Source organism: Neurospora tetrasperma, assembly GCF_000213175.1.
Source record: "Neurospora tetrasperma FGSC 2508 unplaced genomic scaffold NEUTE1scaffold_2, whole genome shotgun sequence".
NCBI classification, from domain to species: Eukaryota; Fungi; Ascomycota; class Sordariomycetes; order Sordariales; family Sordariaceae; genus Neurospora; species Neurospora tetrasperma.
This window is the reverse complement of record NW_009799100.1, coordinates 4,549,678-4,566,562: the sequence shown is the minus strand read 5'-3', so window position 1 is coordinate 4,566,562 and position 16,885 is coordinate 4,549,678. Positions and strand designations below refer to the sequence as shown.

Here is a 16,885-nt window from a genome sequence, read left to right as displayed (position 1 = left end):
TGCCCGGGTATTGAACTCTCTGCTTGGTTTTTTTCTTCAGTCTCACATGATTTGTCCGTATCGCGATAGATTTCTCACTGAAAAGTCATCCAGACTACGATGGACCGCCAAAACAGCTTGCGCATGGTAGCTGAGGGGACATTCAACTTTTTGTCTGGGAGGCGACGGATTTGCCATCTTGTGTTTATCATTTCCGAACTTCCACTCTTTCCCTGCACAGCATGACGTGGCCCTGCAACAAGGAATGCGACAAGTGTGTACATGTGAGCCGGTCAAGCCCAGAAGCGTGCGCAAATCCAAGCTCCACAGCTTTTAAGATTACCTACCTACCTCGTGGTTATGGGTCCCGCTTTCGGATCCTTTGAACCGATGGCTCGGGAGTTCTCATCGCAAAGCAAACACACGGACACGATTCCTTTCTAGCGAATGAGGCCGGCGACATGTCCGCGGCACTCGGTCTCAACACCTTCAAGATCCTGAAGCCACACGGACGGTTTTGACACAAGACTCTCGACGACGAGTGCTTTACGACAACAGCCTGCGGTTATGCCATTATTATGGAATATCTCACATCGCCTTGGTGCTCAGGAATCGGGATTCGAGCCAGACTGGTCAGAGTGCTCAACAGTTGTGTCAATGTTGAGGAGGCCTCATGACTGTGTTACAGTCCCCCAAAGCTCGCGAGCGGTCACACTAGAGGATCAACATCCCTCAAGATTCGATAGTAGGTTACACCGAGATGACTGACCATGAAGAGATGTCTCAAAAGATGTCAAACGGCGTTTAGAATTGCACTTGAACAACGGCAAAGTGAAAGTGGCACAAGCATCTCGACCTCCTGAGCAAGTCCACGCACTACAGTATGGAACAGACGGGTCGCTATGTCGAGGAAACCACATAGGAATTACCTTGTGAAAGTTATCCGGAATAACGATGTGGTTGATTTGGTAACGGGCCTGCGCACCTCACGGAGTTCGAGTGTATCCCTTACATAACTCACCGATCCGGCTCCTTGAGCACTAACAAAGCACATGATGGCAAGCTTCTCTGCTGTTTCCGTCGCCTTTATTCTTTACAGCTCCGTTTCCACTTTCTTTGTTACAGCTGCATTTGGCATCGGCTAGCTCTGCCAGACAATGCCTCGTTGACGTTGCAAAGGACTGCGGCTCTTTGTTGGCTTGTATGGCCGAGGAGACAATGAACCATCTCAATGCCAATGGAAGAAAAGGCACAACTTATGGTAGGAGGTAATCGCCTTTTTAGAAGAAACCTGTTGTTCAACTTCAACTTTGTCACCATTCAGACGGCCAAGCAAAGAGAGCCAGTCCTCATCGCGACCAGAATCAACATCACCAACCTTCCAACACCATGACACCACCAGGACGAAAGATTGTGGCCGCTCATTTGGCGGACCACGAACACGATGAAAACCGAGGACTAAAGGGCTACGTCAAAGCAACAGACTATGCGCTTCCCTACATGTCGCAGTGGTCACGAATCAACGATGAGGACGTCAAGAGCGAGCTACTCCGCCATATAAACTGTGGCTATCTCTCCACGCATGGCATTCCGCCCACTCTCCTTGCATTGAAGCAACATGCCCAATCTCTCTGCGCCCTCATCCAATTGCTGCAGCCAGACGTCAAGGTCGCCGAGATTCAAGTTGATGGCGCTCCTTTTGCCAGTAGCGACTTTGCCCAGGGAGGTTCCAAGGGTAAGGGTACGACCAGTGCCTCATCGGCCGACGACGATCTCGCCATGAAGTTCGAACTGAACTCAGCTTTCGATTTCCTCAACGACCTTCGCACACCTTACCACACTGACGATATCTACCACCACAAGCCCCTTGTCTCGTTGATCAACGAAGTCCGTGGGCGCAATGAGGTGTACGGCACCGATTACCACTGCCCCTTGACTCAGATCCAGCACTATTCGCCCCCCGTAACTTCCAATACCACTACCGGCCAGGAAAACCAGCCAAGGGAACTTCGCCCCTACTCCAATCTCCAAAATCTGCTTATTCACACCAATTCCTGCCTGGAGCGCCTCGACCACGAGTACACTGCCACCGGCGGTTTGCTGAGCGTGCTCCCCACCGACGCGGCCCATGACACCGAAGAGCTCCAACACGCGCGCACCACCTTGCTCGGCCAATGGCTTCTCTTCACGCAGCACCTCGTCGCGCGCATGCACGAGCTCGAGCGCAGCTACGGCAACGCGCTCGACGCGCTGGCCGGCGAAGCAGCCATTCCGCACCAGGTGCTCAGCAAGCTGGGGCCCGACGGCCGGACGGGCCGGGTGGTGGCCTATCCACAGGACCAGTACATCCTCGTCAACTCCGGGGAGGACGTTTACGAGTACATCCACAGCCTGCTCGACAAGCGCGAGGCGGTCCTGCAGGCCAAGGAGCGAGTCTGGCGCAAAAATGGCGCGGTCGGAGAAGAAATGTGGCACAAGAACCCACAGACGGGTGCCGGCGCTGACAACGGCACCGACGACAACAACAACAACAACAGCCTCTTCGACCAAATGGAAAAAGTCGACGGAGACCTCATCGGCGCCTACTTCAGCCGGGGGATCGTGCAAGTGGACGTCACCACGCGGTACTACCGCCTCGCCAACTCAGGCAGGAGCGTCCTCTTCGTCGTGCCCGCCCACGCTGTCCACCCGGGCGTGGAGCACACGCGCCTGCTGGAAACCCAGCCGACCATCATGGCGACGGTGCAGCCGCGCTACCCGCCGCGCGCGTCCGAGCTGGAGATGAAGTACAACCGCAAGCTGCGCGAGGCGAGCAAGATCCAGCAGGAGAATCTGGACTTGCACTCCGAGATGGGATCCCAAAAGGAGCAGATCCGTACCCTGAAAGCGGAGATGGAGAGGCTGTCACACACGAGGGATGCCTTGTTGAATGGGCTGGGTAAAGGGGAGGTGGAGGCAAAGAAGGAGGCGGAGACGTTGCGGAAGAGGGCGGAGAAGGCGGAGAGGTTGGTGAGGGAGTTGAAGGAGAGGAAGAAGGAGATGCAGAGTAAGGTGTCCAAGTTGACGAAGCAGAGGGATAGCTTGATGCTGGCTGTGGATGAAGCCTCGGATGCGGAATTTGATATGAATGTGAGTTGGGGCGAGTAGATGTCTCCTTTGGCGGCTGTAATGGAGTTGGAGGTGGTACATGTTTGTTGACTTTTGCGGTACTATTTCTTTCTGTTCGGAGTTGGCTTGGTCAAGGGTAAAGTGTATGTCTGTATTCTCGGTTAAGTATGTAACAACGGATTTACCTTAACAAGATGGTGCATCTTCTGGCTTGATGGATATTGTTTCTGGTTGATTCAAACGTAAGACGAAGCTGAAATCATTTCGTTTCTTCCCTTGTCCTCTTCCCTTGTCCCAGGTCATCATCTGGGAGGTGTAACACTTGTCACAGCCACAGTTGTGGTCTCGTACGCTGCCATCATCTCCCCGCGGGTGAAAGACGTGTCTCATGAAGATATGAATCGTACTTTTCCTCATGTTACTCGGTTTGAGAACGGCCGTCGGTTTTGTCTCGTGTGTTACTAGGGAGTCGACTTTGGTGTTGCGCGGGCAGCTGACGGCCTGGATCATCGCAAGTCCATACAGTGTGATGCCCTTACAGTTCGACCCAGATCCTGACTGACACTGATCAACATGGGAGGGAAGTGACGAGGACGAAAGCGGAATATGACAATGTCCAGCTTTCAACGAATGTTTGTTTCATGGCCCCACTCCCATCCTCTTACAGTTCACGCCCCTCTTAGTCCTGTGTTTCGACCCACCCCCACCATTTTCTTTGTTTATTTTCACGTTGGTGATCCCAGCGATAAGCTTACCTTGTCCCACTATTTGTTTCCCTGCCAACTATCTCCATCCCAGCCGCCCGGTGTACAGTAGAAAACCAACTCCACCGCGCGCGCATCAATGGGACTCGAATGCAATTGCGACGGATTTCTGGATTCGACGACGAGACTGGTGTGGACTGGGCGCGCCCTGAACATCTCACTTGCACAGCCCCTCCCTGAGCCTCCCATCGCGGAAAACTGACCAATGGGAGGGGCGTATTCGGTCATTGTTGATTTGGCAGGATCATGATCTCTGATGTCTGCGCGCGCAAGCAGACCTGCAGCAGGAGAGCTAGGAACACCCCCTCCCCACACTCCACACCCTCCTCCTCCCCAACCGCGGCGCCGCCCAGCCCGGCTTTACCAGCCTCCCTGCTTTCAACCGTCAACTCCACTGGGACCTGGCTGGCTTCCTCACGGTGGTAAAGAAAGTCCGTTCGAAGAAGGGCGGCCAAGGTCCCTGAGACGAATTGTTGACCGGGAATTTTTAGTAGATAGTTCCAATCAGTTCTATTTTCTCACACCGTAACATTGCCCTCATTCTTCTCACTCCAATTGCCGCCGCCGCTTGTTGTTCCGGAGCCTCCTTGTTGTGCGGTCTGGGTCTGTGTCTTGGGGCCATCGCTGCCGTGCAATCGGATCGGTCGAGGCAGGCAAGGGTCCTTCCCTCTTCAGTTCTAACTGGTTGACGGGTGAATGTATCATCGACCCTGACTTCACTTTGACTTGACGTTCATTCAGCCTTACGAAGAAGGGCCGCTGCAAAACTCCTTTTTCGTCCCATCATCATCGCTCGCACTACAGTACCAGCACTGCACATCAAGTAACGCGGAAAAGCAAGCAAGCTGCCGCATTCTGCGGGGGAAATTCCAGTACCTGCAGCGAGGTCAGGTTTTAGTCTGCGCTTATCACCAAAACTCCACGTTTCGTTCTCCATTCCAACTCCCCGTCTCTGCATTCCAGATTGTCGGTCGCTGCCTTCGAGAAGGGGAAAGAAGTGGGGACCCCAACATTTGGCGGAGCAATTCAACCTTCGTACTTGGAGATCAGAGACAGTGAGCGTTCCGTCATCTGGGACAAACGGCGAACTGGTGAGAACAAACCGATTGGCATCTGGAAACACGAAAGGTAAAACCGCAGCCGGGAAAAGAAAGGAAAGAAAGGACCAGGAGGAACAATGGTCAAGTCGTCCTTTCCCTAGAGCGACGTCGACGACGAGGACAGAGCAAACGGGCACTTCCTTCCCCGCCAATCATCATCTTCCGGGGCGCCCAAATCATGGTCCGGCCCCGGCCCCGGCCCCGGCCCCAGTCCCGACACCGATCCGGGTCTCGACTAGCGCCCTCACCGCCAAGCACGTCCGAAACATGGCCGCCATCCCGGCAACCGACGACAACATCACATACCGGGCATCGACGACACCGCATTCCACTCGCCACATCCTTCTGCTTGGCCGCCCTGGCGGCAGCAGCAACGCCAGTGGCCGCCATCACGCTTCCCTACACGCCCACTACCATTTTGCTTTCCGGATCTCGGTCACTTCTCTCCAGTAACTCGGCCAATCATGGACTCGCATACATCTTCACCCCTAATGCGGACAACAACGGCGTTGACTTGCTCGCCGTCAACACCTCTTCGACTCTGGATGCCGATTCCTTCAAACCGACAACACTAACCTCTGGCCTACCCTTCGTCACCAAGTCGAAAACGGGCGGATTTGCGCCAACGTTATTGGAGAATGGCACTTTGGCAGTGTTGGCAGGTGACTGTGCCGCTGGACGTGCGTCAGGTTATGGAGACGAGGATGCCACTCCCGCGGTATGGAGTTACACTCCCTCCTTCGAGGAAGACGGTGACGCAAAAGGCGACTGGACAAAGTACAGTACCCAGCAGAACCCCAAGAGCAGTATAGGGATAGGAACAGGAATCCCTTGCCTCCTCGGCTCTTCACTCTCCTTCTCATCACAAATCTATCCCACCCTTTCTGATCCCGTCATCTACATCTACGGCGGCATGTGCCCCTTTTCCAACTCCACAGCGTCGACATGGCAGGCATCAGCGCAATACTCGAACCGTATGCTCAAGATCTCTTCTCGTTCTTCAGACTCTTCTGTAGCGAAGCCTTCAAACAATACACCTCCTGGAGGCGACGACATGAGTGATGTTATAGAACCGGAAAATAACAGCAATGGAACCAGCTTCACAATCTCCAACCCCCAACTTGGCGGCCCTCCTATCCCGGAAGCAGGCTTCACTTTCACCCCCTTGACACCAAGTATCACGAACCGATCCGGCATCGTAACCCAGCAGACCTCTCATGTGCTGCTGGGCGGACACACGCAGCATGCCTTTGTCAACATGAGTACCGCGGCTATCTGGAGTCTGCCGGAAGAGACGTGGAGCTACGTGTCGATTAGTCCATCTGCAGAAGAAGCAGTCGGGCCGTCAGTGACGACTGTGGATAGCAGGTCAGGGCACACGACCGTGTTGAGTGAGGATGGAGACAGCTTGGTCATTCTAGGAGGCTGGGTAGGCGATGTGTCTCAACCGGCGGAGCCACAGCTTGTGGTAATCAAGATTGGGGCAAGTTATGATGATTGGCGGTGGGAGATTCCCCAAGACGATCGGACACAGATATTCGGAGAAGGAGAGGGACTCTATGGTCACGGTGCTGTGGTCCTGCCAGGGAACGTAATGATGGTCTACGGAGGGTGGGCAATCAATCCACCAAAGGCAGCTTCTTCCAAGGCAAAGGCCAAGAGATGGCTCAAGTCCTTGATAGGTATCACCGATGGCAGCAACCTCGAGAAACGACAGTCGACTGCTGTCACGAACACTCTGAGATTCTTCAACATAACGTCTCAGTCCTGGTCGACAGCCTATACTAACCCACGACTTAATTCGAATGGCAATCCGACCGTCGATATCCCTCCTACCACAAGCGATCCACCTGCTACTAACAAGGTCAGCCAGAATCTCGGTCTTACACTTGGATTGGCTCTCGGTCTCGGGGTTCCACTCGTGGCTATCATCTTCGCAATTCTTTTCTTCCTATGGCGCCGACGACAACGCCGCCGGGCTCAGCGCGACCGAGCTCTTCGCAGCTTGTCCAAGGGCATGACCCCTAGTATCTACGGCACAGGTTTTGGGGGTACCATCAGGCATAACATTCATGACTGGGGCGAGAATCCATCCAGTTACACCAGTTACGACAATGATTTGGCCGAGCAAGGAAGCAGCGGATTCGGCTTCCAGTTCCCCTGGAACACCAACAGCGACTCGAATGGGCAGGGCACCCGGTATCTGAGTGGTGGGTATCAAGTTGTTGGTCAACCAGATCTTTACCAGCCATCCGGCCCGCCGGCTGCTAATAGCACCGGGTCCGGAGTCGGCAGGTTACGCAACGCGAGGGGCCTCTATATCCCTACTCATGGTATGGATTTTGCGCCGCTGCCTGGAAGAGAGGACGTGAATCCTAATGGGATCCACCCTATCTACGAGGAAGCAGAAGAAGACGACGAATACAACGAGAAAGACGGAAGAGATCTAGGGGCGTCCGGGCGGCTGATCAGCCCCGAATATGACGACGATCCATTCATTACCCCGGCCGGAAGCATCCTACGGGCTGGAGCTGTGGCCAGCACGCCATATGCGCCAACTAGCAGTGAGAGCGGAAGCGGAGGGAGTCTGAACGAAGAAAAGTCAAGCCCCGGCTTACCACCGCCTGAGGTCCTATCCTTCTCTCCAAAGCAGGGGCAATCTCAAGACCCGGAAGTCCGGGGCTGGAAGACTGATGTGGACGTGGCGGACGCCGTTCTGGCCGCCAAAATCAGCCGGCATGGATCCGTGACTACCACTCACCGGGCAGCTACCGCTGCTTCGCTCGAGGCTGCCACGCACCAGCCCCTATCACCTACTAGTACAACAACGCGTGTGATAACATCACCTGCCCGCCGAGCATCCAACAAGTCTACCAAGTCTAGGGCCTCCAACTCATTGAGTAAGAGCATGGTGGATATTTCGGACGACGCCCGCGCAGGCAGCGACCATCGCACGGGAAGCAACCTTTCCGACCGCAGCGCATTCAGTTTCATCTCAGGCGGAGAGCATCAACAGGCGCCCCCACTCTCCCCTGCCCATCATCAGCATGTAGCGGCCGCAGCAGGAGATATTCCCAAACCAAGAAGTTTCGGCAGCGGCGAGTCTGGCAACAGCGGCAGCAACCACTCCCTCGTAGCCCCCTCCGCTTCTAGTGGATCCCACTCCGGTTCGACAGCCTTCGCATCCGCCAAATCCAATCTTCCCACGCCAACTCCCAACTTCAACTCCCTACAGGCCGAAGGCGCTGACCTTCTGTTTCCTATGTCCGGGTCAGGCAACAACGAGCACCCGAGTGCGGACGAAGGCGGGGAACGTGAAGAATCCGAAGAGGATTGGGAACCAATCCCTAGTTCGCCATCCAAAACTCGTCGAAACTCCCGTCTCGACTCCCGTCCGCGCAGCTGGCTGGGCAGCCTTAAGCGGATGCTCAGTGTCAACGGAGGGTCGGGCGGGTCAGGCAGCTCCGGTGGCGTTGATAGTCCAACCAAGGAGAGCTTGTTGCATAGTAACGAAGCTAGTGGTTTTGATCACCCTCACCTCTCATTGATCGGTTTCAATCCCGGCGCCTTGGGCTTGGGGCTGGTGAGGAGGAAGCAGGGCCGTGAGGCCTGGGATATCAATGGAGAGAAGTCATCGACTGGTCAAGCCGCTGGAGGGGAGCATAATGACACCGCGGGGGATGGAGGCCAGGGAGATGAGTGGGATGTGGAGAAGGCGGTCGAGCAGCGGTTGGTGCAGGTGATGTTTACTGTGCCCAAAGAGCGCCTGAGGGTGGTAAACGCGGAGATTGAGCGGGAGGAGTCTATCATTCTGTGTGATGTCAATGAGGGGGGCAGCAGAAGTAGTAGAAGCGGAACCCCCAGCAACATTGATAAGGGGAAGGGGAAGGAACGGGCCGGGGGACAGACACCGGATACCATCGAAATCATTGCCGGTGAGAGCACGAGGAAGATATCCAGCGGTAGCCAACAGCAGTCAGAGCACGAACTCCAGTCGGAGACAAACCTGCCGATTCGAGGACCGGGAAATGATACAAACTCTGACTCTGAAACCAACCCGATGCGAACGCCTGCGTCAGAAGTCCCCGGTCAGGACCATCCTCAGATCTATCTTGACTCAAATGGGAGCCCTACACGCAAACGGACGCCCTCGCCGTTCCCTCTGCTGGATTTAGCCCTTCCATCTCCACTCACCCTTTCCCTCTCGCATCCTACCTCGCCATCACTCTCCCCCCAACTGCCAGAATTTACTCAACGACAGCCTCAGCAGCAGTCGTCAGACTTCTCATTCCTCCAACCTCCTTCTCCAACCAAAACCCGCACCGCCATCCGCAGTCAACCAAGCACACTGGGTCTCAACCCCACAACACCCTCGTCTGAGGGATCCGGCTTAACACCATCAGGAGAAACCCATATTCAAATCACCCCTGTACCCTCGCCCTCTCCCGAGAAAACCTATGACCGTGGTCACACCCACCGCAGATCCTACGTCCCCTCCATCCGCTCAACCTACAGCGTGCACTCCCTCCGAAGCGTAGCAAGCGGTGTATCCGACACCGGCACCGCGACGCTACACGTGGCCGAGGCGGTCAAGATGGAGAAGGTCGCGCTGCCTTCGGTGTCGGAGGTGCGGACTTCTGCTGAGGCGTTGGCTGAGCTGCAGCAACAACAGCAAGAACAACCACACGAGTCGTCGTCACTCGGTTTGGAGTTGCTTCATTCGCAGTCGCAGGCAATGCAACCTCCACCACCGCGTCCGTCTCCCTCTCCTGGCCCTGGTGCGCTACCCAAGAGGACGAGAACGAGGGTTTTGGACTTGGTGGAAAAGTTTGAGAGTGTTGGTTCAGCAGGGAGCCGGTCGTCGAGTCCGGCGCCGTCGGCGGTGAATGAAAATATTGGTAGTCGTAATGGCAGTGTCAGCGGACGGCCGGGGCTAGCGAGGAGACAGACTGGGAGCTAGGTAATTACCAGTCGGTTCTCTTATGGTTAATGTGTACGAAAGGCAAGATGGTTCCCCGTTTTGTCAGCTGGGTTTGATCTTTTGGGTTTCCATGGATTGGCTGGGTTACGGGGTGGTATGGGTGGTTTACCGAGGCACTTGATAAGGGCCATGCTTTTACCTGTTTATCTGCATTACCAAGGGAAGGGGAGTTCATATCTTGTTAGGGGTTTTGTGTTGTTGTTTTTCTGTGTAAGGATCAAAGCGACAACGGTTGTCTGTCATCAATGTAATAGAAAGTGAGATGTCATAACCCATAGGGACGAAGTGTGTACGTTGATTGGACAGTGGGCGAGCGAGCGAGCGAGCGCATCTTCACATTTCATCTTGTCGTGTAGTGGCTTGGGTGGGGTATGTACACTACTGTCAAACTGTGTAATTGAGTCTCGCTAGCAAAGGCAGAAAAGCGTTAGACCGAACCCAGCTGGGACCATGGGTTCAGGGGTGAAGAAGTCCAGAAGTCTAGACCGTCGAGCTCGAACTGCCCTGATGCCGGCAAGAACCCATTTCGGCTCTGAGCAAACATTGGCGGCTCCCCATCGCGCTCGACGCTATTGAATCTACAACGGGTCGAATTATCAATTCATACGACCAAAAGAGGGCGTCGCCGACGAGCTGAAAGTCTGTAAAATGACGAAAGTGATGGGATGGGCAACATGAGTGGTGACAAAAAGGGACCAAGTCCCAACAGCCATTTCAATCTCTCTTCGCCTCAAGATTGGATTCACCTCAGCCATTCGTTCACTCCAGTCTAGTCACTCGTTCAAATCATGAAAAACTTTGGTATTGTCGCCCTTTCGGGGGCTGCCCTGCTGCAGGTGGCTTCTGCTGCTTGCTGTCGCAGCAACAATTGCTTGAAGGGTATGTTGAAAATGGATCTTCATGAGCTCCAAGAGTTAGATTCATGAACTGACGATGAACTATCCACAGCCGTTGCTCTCGCGGACTTCGAGGGAGTAATGGACTGCAAGTCCAACCTCATCGTCACCGTGACCCCATCAGCAAGCACCTACACTGAAACGGTCACGCTCGTCCAGAGCGCCGTTGACACCGTCCTCTTCACCGAGACTACGACGGAAATCGCCTCGACCGAGACCCGTATCCTCACTGAGGCTATCACAGTAACTTCAGCGACCGAGACGGACTTTCTCACCGAGACCGTCACCGTTCCCTACACCACGACCTTGATCTCACTTCTCCCCGAAGTCACTTCGACGTCGACGGCCTACCAGAACCCCATTGACATTGAGACCTTCAAGGTGAAGAAGGCTCGCGACACTCTGACTCAAATTGAGGAGGCCAACCCTCTCCCCACCTACGCCACCGCCGACTGCGCCGACTGGTCCCAGTACTCCAAAGCCTGCAAGTGCGTCGGCGTCACGGCCACCACCATCACCGCTAGCGTTGCCGCCGTTGAGACCGTAACCGTGACCGCCTCGGACGCACTCACCACCGTCGTCGCCACCCTCTCTACCACCTCCACCGACATCATCTCCGTAACCGAAACTGTCTCCGACACCAAAACCGAAACTGTCTCCGACACCAAAACCGAAACCATCGGCGCCACGGACCTCATCACCGCCACCACCACCCTCACCATCTCCGCCGTCGAGACCGCAACCTCCACATCCACGCCCGTCTCCGTCGTGCCGTTAGTCTGCAAACCCCGCGGCCTATCCTTCCGCGCTCACAACCCCTTCCCCGACGGCTCCACCCGCTGGATGAACGTCGCCGGCAGCACCGCCATCGCCTGGCAAACTTTCCCCGATACTCCAGCTCCCGGAACCGCCAGCGCTCTTCGCTCGACCTGGGTCCTCGACTCCAACGGCTACCTTGAACTAGCTCAGCCCGTCACCGGGCAGACATCCGTATACGCCGCCTACGTGCTAGTCAGCGACAAGGGCGCGACGGTGTCGGTGCGGCCCAAGCTCAAGGCGGATGTGGAGGCGGGCGTGGCAGCGGGCACGATGCAGCGGGTGAAAGGGTGTGTGAATGCGGGGACGGGACAGTTGACGCTGTCGGCGAATGGGCGGGGGAATATGCTGTCGTGCGGCAATGGGCTTTATTTGTCGACAGGGACGGATGGAAAGGATGTTCGGAGCGATTGTGTGTATCTTACGCCTGTTGCTGCTTAGGGGGGGGGGGGGGGGGTAGGTAATTGGGCTTACACTAAAACCCTGCTCGAAACATAGAACTAGGTAAAGATGAGAATGTTGGATACCTACCCAAAGAGGTAAATAATATACGCGCAAAAAGGGATGAGGAAACGGATGGAAGTAATGGGATTGTTTGAAAGGAGACGCGGATAAGCATAACGTGCATCAATCTCTATGGTATGATAAAGAGATTTTGTATCTACTTTTTATGTTATCTTCTCTGTTGGAAATGGAGGGCTTCTTCATTCTCGCTCTACCTAGGGCCGAATAACTATATTATTCGATAGAAAGACATACGATGCGGTAGATTGCCAAGATCAATCTTGCTTTTAAAGATGAGAAAAGCCATTTTGCCTTTCGTACATTGTGATTCAGCCGGCATTTTCCTCTTTTCGAGAAAGAAGCGTGGAAGCTCTCATATGGCATATTCCTGACCAGGTAGGTAGGTAAGCCACTGCAAAATCAACGAGGTTGGTGGAAGAACTTCTTCAACGTTAAAAATCAGTGTGTCAGCCACTATGCTTCCTCGAAGGTTCGAGTTTGACGCTTGTCAGGCGGTGTAGCATGACTTCTCTCTCTCGTAGTGAGTGGTTGAACAACACTTCTAAGTAACAAGGGATAACAAAAAGATGTATCAAACAACACCGCACACACATCCCTACCCCAGATATGTTTTGCTTTCTCTAGTCTCTCTTCCCATCCTCTGTTTTGTCTCGTCTTGTTTCAGCCTAACGGCCGAGTCGGTTCATTCGCTGTCATTTGCGTACTTTGTTCTTGTGTCCGTCACCCCATATAGTTACGTTGCCTTTTTAAGAGGGCATAGCGGTTGAACTAGCGCCTGGAAATTGTTGTAAATGAGGTCGCTCAGGTCTAAGTCAGTTGGCATTGGTCACCCGTCACTGTCACCGGGTGTCTGAGATGATACTCAGTGGCTATTTAGTAATTACCATTGAGGTCACCGGGGAATGTGGAAAGTCGATGAGAATAATAAGTCAATAGTAACATGACGACGGACGTTAAACCGATTGAGTAAAAGTAAAAGTACTTGAGAGTTTGCATATGACTTTTATTCAAGCGGTTCCCCCTGCACATACAAGGAGACACTAACGACCACAGATCGGTCGGTGACAGTAACATGACAACAACGGCAGCACGAGCACAATACCGGCAGGCGGCAGTTCAACATGTCAAATCCTGTCGCCGACATTCGAAAGAAGGAAACAAAAAGAAAAAGAAAAGCGAGGCGACGAGGCCTCCCGCACTCATCTTGTGTGACCGAAGCATAAAGCACAAGGCATATCGGTCAGTCAGGGAATAGCGAACCCTATTTGTCCTCTCGTGCGTGTATCCCCACGGTCTCCATCTGAACCAACGAATGACAACCATCTTTATACAGACGCCTTTCTCGGTAGATAAAGATGAAACGGAACGCAGCGGTCTTGATTGCCGGTTCCGGTTCTGTAGGTTCACCGCAGAAAGGACACGGCACTCAGTGTTACATGCCGTGTCACGGCGACACATGCATTTGAGACACCAAGCGACGGGTTATGCCTAGAGAAGAGGCAGAAATGGGGGTTCTGAAAAGGGGGAATATGATGATAACTCACAGTCCGGTACGCGTACCCTCGCCAACGCAAGGAAGGCAGGCATTCTTGAGGGTAATACCACACGACTGACTTGTGATCTTATCGGCTCTCAGGGCGTTGCATTGACCGCCTCTTGGAGCACATTGGAAGTCGCACCGGGACGGGCAGAAACCGGTCCCGTTTATCTCCGTATCCAAACAAGGAGCGGCTGACGCTGAGGATGCAGTGGTGTAGTGTCCTCATCTCTTGGATATTATGGCCGGCAAGCATCACCAGTCGACGGCTCAGAAGAATACTAGGCAAATATACAACTTGCCAGCAGCAGAGAGTATAAGGTAGGTAAGAATGCCGGTGACTGATTTTACGTCTCGAATTGCGTAAACACTCGACGACTCGTCCAAGTCTTTTCTCAACTCTGCTTTTGTCGATCATCAGGACATGTTGGCATAGCCAGGATGGCATTGCTCGTCTCGCCTCGTGTCGACTCCCCAACTGGCTGGCCGAATGGTAAATCTCTCATAAGTTACAATGAAAACCAATCCTAGGCCTTGGAAATCTGCAGTCCCTTGTAAGTTCATCAAGGAAGCAGCGGACATAGGACCGGTTATAAGGAAGTATAGTTTAACAATCATAACTGGTCCAGAATCGCAAGTATGAACGATAGTATGCATTTTACCACGTACTTTCACGATGGATGGTGGGTGGGATTGATCCGGAATGTCGTTCGAGAATTCAACATGGTGCACATACAACCCCCGCACTACTTTGTCCTAGCGTACACCATACGTGATGCAGGTTGAGTAGAGGCGTGCTTTCGTATTACCTCGAATAGTGTGTCACTGCTTCGTGTTCACCCAGAGCGTTTGGGCCTGTGTAGATATCAGGCAGTGTCCGGATCCCGAAAAGGTCGAAAGGCTGGTCAAGAAGAAAACATGAGATATACAAAGGGAAAAGGCCAAACTGAAACTTTTCTGGGTCAGTCACATCTGTGGGATGCAACAGATGCGTGACACTGATGTGCATCACGGTCCCTTCCTTTGTTTATGTCGATTATGGCCAAAGAGAAACGCAAGTCTCTCAATCGAGCGAGGCTCATGGGCAGCCCTCTCATTTTTGATTCGAAGATGGTAAGCAGAAGTCTCTTTGAAGGGCAGTCCTTATAGAGCGGTAACACCATCAGCCCATGTAATTTGTTCTTTGATGGAACAGACGAGCCTCTCTCTGTTAGCACGCGCGTGAATTGGCTGCTGCGGCTTGCCTAGATAAGGTAGCTACGGCGCCAGAGGGCAAGTCTTATGGGCGAAGGAAGGATGGAGGCCCAAAGCTCGTGAAAGGGAAGGAAGGGGCAGATGTCCACGAAAGCCACAGGAAGGCGCGAGACCTCCATCTGAAGACGGATTGAAGATGCCGGGACTGGAAGACGAGACGACGGGAACCGTGAGAGCTGAAGAGTGGAGTAAATCACCTAACAACCCGCCTGATGGACAGTCATTTCCGGAGACTCTTGCGAGTGTGCGAATAATCGAAGACGAGACCAATGGACCCTGAGAGCTGAAGAGCGGAGTAAGTCCGCCCGTTGCGAGCTCCAGCTTCCGGAATCCAGCGCTGCGGTTCTTTGTTCTTTCGAAGATCTCGGCATCATGGACTCATGTGCTGAAGGGATGGGCCTGGCAGGCGCGGGTGAAATCTGCAAGCGGCTACTTAAAGTGCCTGGGAGGGACGGGAGGTGGGTGAAGTCGGCATGTTGCGTGCGAAACACGGACATGAACGGGGGCCTAATGAAATTGCTTTTCGGTTTGGTTTTCACTTCTCCGTGATCGTCGTTGCCCTTGAAATTGTGTGCGGCGGCCCCTCCCTTTTGCTGAGGAGCCTCGGTGCTTCAAGACACGGACGCGCAAAGGAAGGCATGGTGCCGAAGCGAAGAGCACTCACTCACTGCAGTCAAGGCAGGCTCGCAAAGGAAGGGGGAATGCGCGCTTGGTTGAGGCAGTCCAGAAAATACGCCCAAGCCAAAAGTACCGAGTACCTTACATGTGGATTGCTCAGATAAGGCTGGGACCAGCCAAGCAGTCCGGGTGTTTCAAGTTTCGTTTTTCAGGCAAAGACTCGGGCAGTGAGGCGACATACGGTACTGTAGATCCCGAAGCACACCGTCAAGGCCTTAACAGAAGCGAGCACCTCCAACGTACCTGCGACGCCAGGACAATCCATGTCCAAACGAGACGAAGGGAAGCGAGCGGAGTGCCAAGAGAAAAAGTGACGACATTGGCAAGGGCCACTTCAACAACCCGACGCCAAGTGAGCCAAGCTCTGGAATTTCTCCCAAGCTTGAAATGGCCAACCTATCGTAGATTTCTTATCGCGCTGTTAATTTCGTTCCTAGGTTGTGACCGGGGGGGAGGGGCAGAAGGCGTACCTCTGGATCGGCTGCCTTCCCGCTCCTCCATCTCAAGTATACGAGTTGAGGTATCCAATAGTGCCGTGTGTTCCGAACGACACACGCCTTTTGTCGCTTGCTTCGTTATCTCCTTGGACGAAAATGCGACCAACCTCAATGTCATGTGCGGGGGGGATTTAAACTTTATACGCGGCATGCAGCTCGTGGGTCAGGTGCAGGAACACGACTTCACAAACTAGTGTACTGAATGCCAAAGTGGTAAACACGATACCTACCTACATACCATCAGACGGTGTCAGGGTGGACTCGTATCTGCTCCATCCCTGTCCACTCACAACTCACGAGAAAGAGCAGTGGCAGCGGCCAACTCCACCCCGGATCAAAGTTCAAGGGCAAAAGGGCTCCGCTTCGGGAAAGTGTCTTGGTCAGTCCAGTTGCCCGTCGTCGCACGTCGCTGTCGTCGTGTGTCGTGTCCAGTCCCGTCCAGATCCCCCGCCGACACCGCATCGCACGGCACTCGCTGCCATGGCGATTTTTATTTCTCGCTGTCCAAGGTGGACAATGGGGCAATGCCTCACCAATGCTGGTCAGGGGGGTACGGGCACAAATTGTGCAAATGGTTAGGTACTTATGAGTGTGTTGAACAGTACCTATGCCTGCTCTGAGAGAGTATGATGAACGAAAAAAGGTTAGTAGCGTGATTGTGGCCTGCGCCCGGGCCTTGTACACCTTAGCTGCCACTTGGGCAAGCCCCCCCCNCCCCCTCCACCTGCACGTCCGGTCCTTGTCCGTTCC

General features: G+C 54.0%; 4 protein-coding genes across 4 annotated transcripts; all 4 read left to right on the top strand.

The window, feature by feature from the left end:
- Positions 1 to 1,368: 1,368 nt before the first annotated feature.
- Positions 1,369 to 3,189, top strand: NEUTE1DRAFT_121485 (uncharacterized protein; the record flags this gene model as incomplete). Its single annotated transcript, XM_009851641.1, has 1 exon — positions 1,369 to 3,189. The coding sequence occupies one exon, from the start codon at positions 1,369 to 1,371 to the stop codon at positions 3,124 to 3,126; it is 1,758 nt and encodes a 585-aa protein (XP_009849943.1).
- Positions 3,190 to 5,129: 1,940 nt separating this feature from the next.
- NEUTE1DRAFT_129036 (uncharacterized protein) lies at positions 5,130 to 10,009 on the top strand (the record flags this gene model as incomplete). Its single annotated transcript, XM_009851640.1, has 1 exon — positions 5,130 to 10,009. One exon carries the CDS (start codon positions 5,130 to 5,132, stop codon positions 9,909 to 9,911), a length of 4,782 nt encoding a protein of 1,593 aa, XP_009849942.1.
- Positions 10,010 to 10,680: 671 nt separating this feature from the next.
- On the top strand, positions 10,681 to 12,085 carry NEUTE1DRAFT_145675 (uncharacterized protein; the record flags this gene model as incomplete). Its single annotated transcript, XM_009851639.1, has 2 exons — positions 10,681 to 10,811; positions 10,881 to 12,085. The coding sequence occupies 2 exons, from the start codon at positions 10,721 to 10,723 to the stop codon at positions 12,083 to 12,085; spliced, it is 1,296 nt and encodes a 431-aa protein (XP_009849941.1).
- Positions 12,086 to 14,744: 2,659 nt separating this feature from the next.
- On the top strand, positions 14,745 to 15,120 carry NEUTE1DRAFT_28515 (uncharacterized protein; the record flags this gene model as incomplete). The annotated part of the gene is made up of 2 exons (XM_009850407.1): positions 14,745 to 14,829; positions 14,960 to 15,120. Coding segments are annotated over 2 exons (246 nt in total), but the record flags the coding sequence as incomplete, so codon positions are not given.
- Between the last annotated feature and the right edge of the window lie 1,765 nt (positions 15,121 to 16,885).